An 11,862-nucleotide genomic window follows, 5' to 3' on the forward strand; every position below is an offset into this window, starting at 1 on the left:
AAAGGTTAATAACTTTAAAGACTAAAATGCTAAAAAATTTCTCTTTTTTGACATGGTAAGTACCTGGCAACAGACTGAAAGAGGGTGGTGGGCAGATACGCTGAATCAATGCCCTCTAAAATTTTAAAAAAGATCTTAGTTTCATCCAACCAACATTTATTGAATTCTTATCTTAGTAATCAGCTACTAATTTTTTAAAAATACATGGAATAAAACATGTGGGTTTTTTTGGCTGTCATGCACTGTGTGCCATGGATGTCGATTGAAATGAGAAGACAGACTCGGGATTCTAAAATGAAGAACCCTCTTGAGTGGACCTTATCTAATCAGAGAGTTTGAGGCAAGGAGGGGAGAGCATACTCACTGTGTGAGAAATGAGATACAAATGATATTTCTATCATTCTCCTGATCAGGTGCCTAGTGGAAAGTTACTGGCAAGTTCTAAAACTTTTCAGTACCTATAGGCCCTCCTCACATAACCTATCCTCCAGCTCAACTTTGTGCATGTGATTTCCCACAGTATTCAAAGGCGGAAAGGCATCCTGTGACTGCATTGGAGAAAATGATGGAGTCAAGCTTTGCTGGCCCCCAGTCATTCCCAGAGGTCCCTTCTCCTGACAGAGGAAGCCAATCTGTCAAACACCACAGGTACAGGTAGTTAATCATGGTGGGAATGGGCACATTCATACTATGTATGACTCTGGACAATAAATGCCAAGGAATAGTAACACTATTCAGGAGAGATGATTGTTTTGCTTCTCCTGTAGTTCTCCATGGAGTGGATGCTCAAACAGCTCACAGCAGGTAAACCAAACATACCAGCAGGCTGCGATGCCCCTATAAGAATTCTAAAAGAACTATTAACAACATTCAAGCTGCAGACACAGACCAGTGAATGAAACAATTGCATTCTAAAAAACTATTAAAAACACGATTTTTCCTAGTCTGCCTTATTATTGTCTGCAAATTTAATGACTAATTCTTCCCTAAGCAGCTGATGTGACATGCTCCAGGTCTTCCAACATGGTTCTCACACAAAGAAAACTTTTCAGAGGGAAGAATTCTGGCAAATCTTCTCCTTGAGTCTGTAAAATCTATTGTCAATGCAGTGGCATTCCTTTAGAAGCTGATCATAGGAATTGGTTCTTTTGGAGAGAAAACCATAATAAAGTTATTTTATAAACTTCATGACATTCTGAGGTTGAAAAACTTCTTCATTATCTTCTAGTCACATGCTGTGCTTTATACATAAAAAATTTTGAACTCTAAAACTTGAAAGTCTTTGTTTTAAGATAAATGCCAAAGTTTGGGAATAGACATTATGTTTACGTTACTTAAATGTATATTCTCAATCTTTGTAGAAGTTGTCCAAAGATTTTAAGCTTCCTTTTCTTAGTGAGAAGTATAGTATTTTAAAATTTAAAAACATAATGGAGCTAAAAAATTTTTAAAATCCAATGTAAAAAGTAGCAGTTGTTATCTGCAATGAAAGATAAACATTGGTGTTCACATTTTGAAAACCACCATTATACAAGGAAATTATCTTCTCTCTTACCTCTCAATGAGTACCAAAGGAGGAAAAAAAAAATGTTGCTGACTCATTTACTATGAGATTTTCTGTCATTCTCAATATTAATTCTCAGTACTTGATGGTGATTTTTATTCTTGTTCTACATGAATAGAGACTAAGATACTAAAGGTTTCCTTTTTTTTTTAAGTGGTTTAAGTATTTTCAACAGGATTAAAATATGTTTGGCTATTGGATAATTGCTTTAGTTATTAACTACAAGTTTTTGGTTTATATCAATTCAGACACTTACAGATATTTCCCTGTGAAAAAATTATTTCAGTCCACTGGAGCTAATGGAAGCTCTTTAATTAGGGAAATAGGTCCAAAATTACCAGCCTTTTAGAAGATGAATATTTTCTCTAAAACAGTATTTTCCCCTGCTGATTATAATACATGTTAAAGTGGTATTCCATCCCGTCAAGTAAAATAATTAAGTATAATATTATTCTACCACTATATTATGCCATAAATGTTTTAAAGTTGAGATAAAAAAGAATTACAGCTTCTAATATATTTGAGCTGCAGATACCCTGCTCCTACTTCTTGTCTGTGTATACACCCCCTCCTAAACTTGGCTTCTACTGTTGTTTCTAGGAAATAAGGTTGCCTTTAAAAGAACTTCCTTTTTGTTTGGTTCAGTGACATTGTAATATCTGTTGGCATATGTTGTGTCCTGATAGATAGGCAAGGGTCGATTTATAAGGTGCTTCTAAAACTGTAAATTATAGATTAATATATCATAGCTTTTGTTGTGTAAAATATGCAGAAGACTTAAATGTTTTCATGATTGATAACCTGGTCATTGATTTATATAGCCTGCAAACTGTTCCATAACTTTCTGAATGCTATTGGGTTAGAAGGTTGGAATAGCTGATTGCTCAATAGATATAGAACTGCTTTTAAGACGGGTCACTAGTTCACACTGGTAGACTTTGCTGTTGTGACAGTTTGGCTAGCAATGAATAATTCATTTCCTTCTGTGCACTGCAAATATGACTCATTTGGATAACTCATTTATGAAACAAAGCTATTAAATCAAAGCCATTGTTTCTCATTTTTAGTCCAAAAAAACCTAATTTTTTTAAAGAAGAAATCTATTATGTCATGTCATACTTATTGCATTATATTTTGGCAATATAACTCATTTATAGACAGCACATATGTAGATTTTTTACAGTGAAATAAGTCTAGGGTTTTCATGGTTAGTGGGAGCCTTTGAGTTGTCATTGTGGCAGAGGAACTGGAGAACTCATTGTTTTGAGCACCTTATGTGCCAGGCTCCGTGCTAGACACTTTGCAATCTCTTTTACCTCCCATAGAAATCCTATGAAACTTAAGCATCATGCTAATGCCTTTCTATTATACCTTCTCCACCCATGTCTAGTTTATACCTTTCTTTGCCTTGCCCTGTGCACTAGAAGAGTAGCAGGCTCTCTTGTTCTCTAGCTTCTGTTGGTTCAATGTGAGGTGCCTGAAAGCAATGGAAGGGTGGAGGAAAAGACTGCTCCTAGTAGTTCTGCCCCCACCCTTCCTGCTTGGCTGCCATAGTTATGTCTCTTTTCCTGGCCCAAAGTGCCTGCCAGGTGGTCCTCTTTTTATAATCCTTTTCTCTCTCCATTCTGGTAACTGCTCCCTCCCCTTGTCCCTTCAGTTATAGGGATAGTAACAGCTTCTTGTTGTTACTATCCTGACATATGGTAGTATCCTATGTTGTGAGTTGTTTTTTGTTGTTGTTGTTGTTTGTTTGTTTGTTTTTGTCTCTCGAACACTGAACATACTTTTGCAAATAGCAAAATTTCCCCATTTGACCCAATTTAGAGTGCCATCTATTTTCCTCCAGGACCCTGACTGATAACTTCCTCCAATATCACACTGCTAGTAATGTATACACCTGAGATGCACACCCATATGCAGCTAATTCTAGCACCCAAACCTGAGCAGACTCCATAATTGCCACTGGATGGTATACATAAAAGCTGGAAGGGAGAGAAACAAATGAGTTATTATGGAGTTCCTTAAATTTGTTGCCTTAGTGACCTTACTAGAAGTCCCTTGTTGTTAGGCATTTTGGGACACAACATACAAGAAATATGATAAAAAAATAAAGTTATAATAATATTGCCAGTTATGATCTGGTGTTTGCACAAACTCAGTAAGTCAATGTTGACTTGAGGAATATGAAGTCTGGTCAGTCACCTTGCCCAAACCAGGAAAGTGGTTACTAACATTCAATGTCAGCTTATCAATCTCTGACCTGAAATAATATTTGTGGAGTTTCGTTTTATATTTATTAAGTAGAAATGACAGTAATATTGTTGTGAGAAAAGTTACAGAGCTCCAAGTAATAAAGCAATATGAGCGAAATTCCTTTGGGAGGCTGGTCCCGTTAGAACTTAATAGGTTTATTAAAATTTTGAAAATGTTTTTCACCTTTCTCTATATAGTTTTATGTGGTTTGACCACATAAACTGGCATCTCATGGAATATATTCACAGGAACAAAGTTCTCACTACTCCACAAAGAAGTAGGGTAAATTCAGTTAAGTGGAAATAGGAATGGATATGGAATAAGTAGTGAGTCAAATTAGCAATTGATCTGTATAAAGAGCCTTGTTATATTTAACATGATCTATATAGGGATCTCACCTAAGGTATATTTCATTTATGTCTTTTCTTCTTTAACAGCATCTAAAAATATATGGTTATTTGGGTATTTGGATGTATGAGTCAAAATGAGATCTATAATCAGATATTTAGTAAAAGCAAACTCAAAAGAAAAATAATTTACTTTCTTAAGATTGATGAAAATTTGAGGTAGTGAACTGAGAATTTAGCACATACGTTAAGAAGAGAATGCCAATTAAAATAAGGTTTGTTTATTCTACCACTAACACAAGTGAAATTATCTCTATAAATCCCCTCAGTGCTTTCTGTATTTAGTTCTTATCTAATAACAAAGCCATTTTTATTTTTATTAGAGAGACAGCTACTGTAGCATGGATAATGAGAGAATCAGGATATTGAGAATTCCTTAAATTCACCTTTTCTTTTGGCTGGAAAGCTGCGATTATTTTAGTCCATTGTGCTCCCAAATGGAAAGCCAGAAACACAAGAACTTCTCTGTCTCAGTCTCTCCAAGGGTAAAATGGATTTGGCAACTTCTGATCCCCTCCTAGCAAAGATAGGACAGTCATGATGGAGCCTGGCCTAGCACTTTGAGGATCTGGGGTGCACATGCAGTGTTTGAAAAGTGTGAGCAGCCACCTGTGAAGGTATTGTTATGATCAATTTGTTTGCTGGTTTTCTTTCACCCCAGCAGAAGTCTCTCGTCTTGCTGCAGCCCAGGGCAAAGGAGCTGCATGCTCCATAGGAATGCCTTCAGAAGGACACCACCCTCACCTCGAAGTAGGCTGGGCGGAATTGTGGGACCGGCATATCAGCAACTGGAGGAATCAAGGATCCCAGACCAGGATACAATGCCTTGCCAAGGGTAGGTCTTAAAAGCAATGGAATTAGGGAGGGTGTCATAAATGCTATAGTTTTAAACTGAGTTATGTTCCTTGGGGTTTTATTCAATGATTTTATCATCAATTGGCTACTCATACTTTCATCTTTGTTCCACAAAAGTAAACTAATTTAAAAGAATAGGTACAATGGAAATAGATAATAGGAAAGTGTTAGATGGAAAAGAAATGTAACACTAAGAAGAAAATAAGTGTGTATTAGATATCTAGACACTGTGTTATTATATAGTTGCTAAAACAACTGGAAATTTGTCTTTGATTAAAAGAAAAAGAGATTTCTTAAGGGGACTAAGGTCTGCCTTCATCCTTAGGTTTGAAAAAAATTACTTAATTCTCTGACCAGTATCGTGGACAATAACCTGCACAGTAACCTGTAACATATATGTAGGATCTGCTTCCCTCAAAAATTCTTGAACATGTCTCAGTTAATGCTGACAGGACATTGTCAAAGTACAACCTGCTGAACTAAGATCTCTAGTTTCAATCACAGTGAAGGGATAGAAAGATGAGCTTAGGACACAATAGCTGCAGCTCCTCTTTGCAGTGCAAAATGTGTCTCCCTTCCTCTGAGTGGACGCAAACATTCGTAGTGCTCATGACATGGTGAGTGGAATATAGGATGAATTTTAGCTACCATTCACTTAATTGACCTACTGTTCAACGAAACATGGCAGCTCTTACTTAAACTGACTGAAATTTAAATCTCGTCTTTACCCCTTACTACTTGTGTGAATTTTAGAAAGTTTTATCACTTTCCTGAAGGTTTTTGGGCAGAGTTGTTTTGTTTTGTTTTGTTTTTTAATTACATGTGTAAAGAGTTCATATCTGTCACGTAGTAAGCAGAGAAGTAGTACTGGTATTTATTGTCACAGGACTGTTATAGAATTATCATTGATTTCAAGAGCAATGCAATCAGAGTTTACTCCAGAAATTTTAGGAATCTGTTTCCTCACACAAGCCAGGTTCTTATTACATCTAGTTTGCATCTCTCTCACTGAGCCAGGTCAGGTTTCTATGCTGCTTTGGCCTGGGTGATTTTTCCACACTGTATCAAGCTGAAGGCCAAAGCAGGTAGGAGGTCTATCACAGAGCGTTACCTTTTTCTTTCCTTCTGGGCAAGATATATATGCAGTAGTGCCCTGTCTGACAAAGTTCAGTGACAGATTTCTTGAGAAATACTAGAAAATAGGAGATAAATAGCCTGTGGCTGGGTTTTGTAATTCTAACACAATTCCAAATGGACTGTAAAACGTATTTGGTACAGATCAAGGATGATAGTTGCAAATTCAATATAACGGCCAAGTTATACAAAATGTATAACGCAACTCAAGAACTAGTTGGCATTTCTCTTTGCCTTGTATCTGGAAAAGGGAGCTGTATTTAGTCTATAATTATAATTAATTGTATTTACAATCATTTTTCTTCTTCAATCACTGATAATGTCTTTTACTTCAATCACTGATAATGTCTTTTACTTAGGAATAGTATATTTTATGAGTGGAGAAAGAACCCAGCCCATGCTGCCTTTCTTTTTGGGGGCACTGTTATGGCTATTAGTCTATATGTCTCAGGTATAAGGATGCTCTGAGCCTGTGCTGGGCACAGGCTTGAACCATACATAAATGAATCTTCAGAGGCTCAGAGATTCCCATTGCATGTTCAGGCACTGCTGTCTTTGACCTAGAAGACTTATATTTATTGTCTGTATGGTGGTGGTTTTATTTTGGTTCAATCATCATTGAGATTGGAATATTCTCTCCAGCTGGCTGGCCATGTGTATTTTCCTGTGTGTGATATGCACCCAGTGTTGATAAATGGTGACTCTAAGTATAAGTCACTGTGTGCTCAGCACGATGAATCTCAGGGAGCAATCTCATTCTCAGTTCTTGAAAACAGCTATTTTCCACTCCTGGGGGACCGACGTCTCTCTGGACTGGAAATAGGATTGGTAATAGAATTTCACAGCTAAAGGCCCTCTCCAAATCTGGCCCTAGCCTGGAGGGAGAGGGAATGAATTTGCAAGAGCCATCAGCCATCTGCTGCTTGTTTATCAAGCATGTAGGCGCTGTCTGCTAGTTAGGCTCCCGGTGTATGTGACTTCTCTCCTTGGCACTGACTTCAGCCCATTGTGAAGCCAGCACCTATCTTAGTGAAGCCTGAGGAAGGAGTGAGGTGGACAGGAAATTAGTCAGGAGGCTTTCCCCTAACTGGTGGATCGGTGACAACATGGTAATGGATCACAGAGCTTTGAACTGGGTTATGTCAGGCAAATCAAACTAATCTATTCATATGCTAGACAGAAAGAAATAGAATTCAAAAGTTAGATTGCCACCTTCAAAATAGAAGGAATTACAAATTACACTGATTATCTACTTCACTTGACTAGCACCTTTACATACTTCACTTCAGTGATTCTTCAGGACTTTTATAGATGAACCCATTAAGGATAGCAGAGGTTAAGTGGCTAGGCCCAAGGTGGGATATACCATGTAAAAGAACTGAGATGGAATACTGGCCTTTCTGACTAAAAAAACCCACTAAACCAAAGAAAGAGTGTGAAGAAAATCACATTCCTGGTTGGTGATATGTAAATGGAAACTGTAGTTGTATGGCTTCGGAGGGAAAAGTAGATGTCTTCAATTTAGTCAGTTCATTCTAATGCCATATGCACTAAAAAATAAGTCTCAGAGTCTCCTGGGAAATACAAATTCCTTGGCCTGGCCCTTGAATTACTGGGAATAAAACCAAGTGACTAATTGTTGGAATCTTTCACCTTTAAAAGAATATTTTGATTTACATGGTTACCAAGGAAATGTACTTATGATTTCTTCATTGAGGGATCAGAGGAAAGGCATTTCAAACTGATATTTTACAATCAATAAATTACAAGCTCATGGATCTAACTCATGAGTCATCGACTCTCAGAGGATAAAGAACTCTGAGTACCTTCTAATCCAGAATCACATCTAGAAATATAGCTCTCACTTTAACTTCTGGAGAGTAGTGTTCAGCTTCTACTCAAATATCAGTGCTAGGACATTCACAGAAACTGTAGGAAGAAAGTGAGGATGATTAATGTGCCTCTTGTTGAATAGTGCAGAGGCATTACTTCAATTAGTCCTCAGAGCAATCCCCCTCGGTCAGTATTACTACCTGACTATTTTAATGAATGAGAAAATTGAAGTGAGGATGCTATTTGTCTAAGAATGGCATTCAGACTTGAAGTCATGTTAGATTCAAAACAAAATCACATTTTAGAGAGTCCTAATTGTTTAAAATGCTTCTTCACGTTATGGTAACATTTTAGATTTCAGTTATTGCCAGCCATGTGTTCCATAACTGACTTGTGAGGTGACACATAAGTCAACTTCAATTCCTCTTTCTCATCTAAGTCCTTAATTCAGCCCTTAGGCATATTAGAACATTGCTCCAAGTTTGGCTTGAATTGCTTCTTATCACTTAGTCATGCTACATGGTTGGTTGACTTACTGAGGCTACAATTGACTAAATCCTCTAAGATATTTTTACGCCTTTATCCAATATTTTTACAAATAATGTTTAGATCCAAGTATAAGAATTTGCATCTATCGCCATCACATTTCAACCTATTAGATTCTATCCACTGATATACTCTGATATTTGAGTGAAATATAATTTTATCCTAATTAAGTTTTTTGGCTCTGTGCCATTGGTGAATCTGATAGCAGACATTCTATATAATTGTACATTTAATGGTGTTAAGAGCATGGTGCTAAGGACAGAACACAAAAGCCTGAAATGTGTTCCCTTTCTTCTTGTTGACATTTTCAGTTATATAACACTAAAGTAAAAAAAGTAAGATTCCCCCAGGGAATTTCATGGTATGTAGCTCTACAGTTTCACAGGTAAAGATTATATATCCTTAGATGCCCACTCATTTATAGCTTTAATAGTTACAATCAAAATAAGATAACTTGGGTTTAACTTCTTCCTCTTCGGCCTACTGAAGGTAATTTGGGACAAGTCATCTGAGTACCCCTTAGTCCAATTTATTCATCCATCCAATAATAAATAAACCACACAGTTTTTTAAAAAAATTAATGTGGTAATTATAGATGAAAGTGCTTTTTAAAAGCACGATGTAAATGTTAGCACTTGTTATGTGTGAAATGAATATTAACTGGAATATAAAGGAAGTATTTACCTTTAAGGTCTGTTTATGTATTCATGCATTCATTCCACCAAGATTTATTGGTTGCCAACTCTGTACTAGGCACAGTAAGAGAGCACGGGACTATAACACCTAAATTTGTTCTCCATCTTTTCTCACTCTGTAGTGGAAAGACAGACCCCCTAATTGCTCCCATATGTCCTTCAATAAAGACTTCTATTTAGTGTGCTAAGCACTTCATTGCAGTTATTCTTTGTGTGTATAAACATGACTTTTATTTACATTATGATGTAAGACAGGGGAATGAGATTTATTATATGGAGGATGGATATGTTTAGATTATGCTTAAATTTTAATGTTTAATTTACATTAAGGACAAATAACTGAGAAATAGCATAAAGTTCATGTCCCCAAACCACATTTTTATGAATCTACAATATACCTGCCCCACTTCCTGGCACTGGAAAGTTCAGGGCACTAGGAAATTCACTAGCTCTGAATAGGCAAGAAAAGGGCTAGCCAGATTCTGGCATATTCAAATGACTTGGAATGACATGTTGTCATTCTTGACAAGTCACTGCCATGGACCAGTGAACTACCTCTCTTGGTTCCAGAAACCATGTGGGGAAAGTTGCTAGATTGGTAGAGGTCCTATGGAACCTGCTTCATGTCAGTCCCTGGAAAGACAGAGGAGCCGTAAGCCTCTTGTTCCCATTTTTTGGCTCAGCAATTTATAGCGAGGCAATTTCTACAGAGCGGAGTTTCAATAGGAATTGGATTTGGTTCCCCTAAAGTCAGTGTGAAGCAAAAAACTCAGGACTGTAGCACTTTGATGCTTAATGTTGGGCTTCCTGGTTTCTCCAACTAGGGTGACCACATGAGTCTTCTGGACTAAACCAGGGCTGAGAGGGTGGTCAAGTTGATGGAGTGAAGTAATGCCATTATGGGTTTCCTGTTTGTCACTATGGAAAGGCCACACTTACCTGCTCAATCCCCATTTACTTTGTATTCTAGGATAGAGGTCAGGAAGACTATATCCCACCTGCCTATACAGCTGTGGTGTGTTGAAAGATCACTGGACTTAAAGTAAGAAGATCTGGGTTTGAGTCTCAGTCTGTCACTTATTTTCTGTGTGACCTTGGGCAAGTCACTTCACCTATCTGAGCTTCAGTTTACTTCTCTGTTTAACTGGGAACATATTATCCGTCTGATGGGGATGCTGTGAGAATTCAGTGAGATGGTGCATGTGGAAAGTGCTTTGTTGACTGAATAGTACTCTAAGAAGCACTGGCAGAAAGAATGTATAACACTTTGTTTCTTTTCAGGTATTCATCTAATGGTTTAAAAAACCAACAAAATGCATCAATAAATATGCAACTGCCTTCAAGAGAGACAAACTCCTATTTTAATAGCTTGGATCAAAAGGACCTGATGGGATATTCATCCACAAGGGCCAGTTCTGTGCCCATCATCCCTTCAGTGGGTCTAGAAGAAACCTGCATGCAAATGCCAGGGATTTCTGAAGTCAAAAGCATCAAATGGTGCAAAAACTCCTACTCTGCTGATATTGTCAATGTGAGTATTCCAGTCAGCGATTGTCTCACAGCAGAACAACAAGAAGTGAAAATATTGCTAGAAACTGTCCAGGAGCAGATCCGAATTCTGACTGATGCCAGACGGTCAGAAGACTACGAACTGGCCAGCGTAGAAACTGAAGACAGTGCGAGTGAAAACACAGCGTTTCTCCCCCTGAGTCCCACAGCCAAATCAGAACGAGAGGCACAATTTGTCTTAAGAAATGAAATACAAAGAGACTCTGCATTGATCAAGTGACTTGAGATGTAGGAATCTGTGCATTCTATGCTTTGCTCAACAGGAAAGAGAGGAAAATTAAATACAGATTATTTATATGCATTAATTTAAGAGCATCTACTTAGAAAAAACCAAATAGTCTATCGCCCTCATATCATAGTGTTTTTTAACAAAATATTTTTTTAAAGGGAAAGAAACGTTTCAGGAGGGATAAAGCTTACAACTGAAGCTTTTGGGTAGAATTCTGAATACAATTTCAGTTAGTCCCAACACTGTCCTCTTTGGCTCTTAGTAGATGTGGGCGATTCAGACCCTTGGCCCCCACAGCACCAGTGTCCTCATAAAAAAGCACTGGCTTTTACCAGGTTTCAAAGAGACAAGCTGTATCCTGAGGGCGGACATGCCAGTGAGCAGGTGACACTTGCCATTTGGCTTGACAGATCCAACCCCTAAATTTCTCTTCACTCGACAGCCTCATTACAGGTTATGTCATGTCAACAAATGTAGTGTTTTCTATTTAATTTTTGAAGAATGGCACAAAGATTCTGGAAGGAGAGGGAGGACAGGAGATGGGGGAGTCGTTGGGGGCAATCTTAGCTACTCTTACGTGCCGTCTTCCTCTGAAATTTGAAGGTGCAGAACCTCAGAGGGAGATAGGAAATTATTACAGAAAAAGGGACAAAAAATCACAGTGTTGTGTCACTAAAATCATGCTGATAGAAATGTTTTTCTTTGAGAATTTTTAGGGGCTTCAAAGGAGCATTTCTCAGTGTGTGTGTGCCTGTGTGCGTGTGTGTGAGAGTGTGA

At 37.7% G+C, this 11,862-nt stretch overlaps 1 protein-coding gene across 5 annotated transcripts in view; it reads left to right on the forward strand.

The window, feature by feature from the left end:
* NRG3 (neuregulin 3) overlaps nt 1-11,116 on the forward strand; it is a 990,054-nt gene extending 978,938 nt beyond the window's left edge. For 2 of the 5 annotated variants that reach the window (XM_039872258.1, XM_039872260.1), the window contains exons 7-9: nt 521-648; nt 4,886-5,059; nt 10,569-11,076. In XM_039872258.1, coding sequence (XP_039728192.1) covers nt 521-648; nt 4,886-5,059; nt 10,569-11,076 — 810 coding nt within the window. Of the gene's footprint in view, nt 1-520; nt 649-4,885; nt 5,060-10,257; nt 10,330-10,568 lie in introns of all 5 variants that reach the window. The other 3 variants (XM_039872257.1, XM_039872262.1, XM_039872259.1) reach the window with 3 other exon arrangements.
* The last annotated feature ends 746 nt before the right edge of the window (nt 11,117-11,862 follow it).

Source organism: Pteropus medius, unplaced genomic scaffold, assembly GCF_902729225.1.
Source record: "Pteropus medius unplaced genomic scaffold, Ma_sr-lr_union100, whole genome shotgun sequence".
Classification (NCBI taxonomy): domain Eukaryota; kingdom Metazoa; phylum Chordata; class Mammalia; order Chiroptera; family Pteropodidae; genus Pteropus; species Pteropus medius.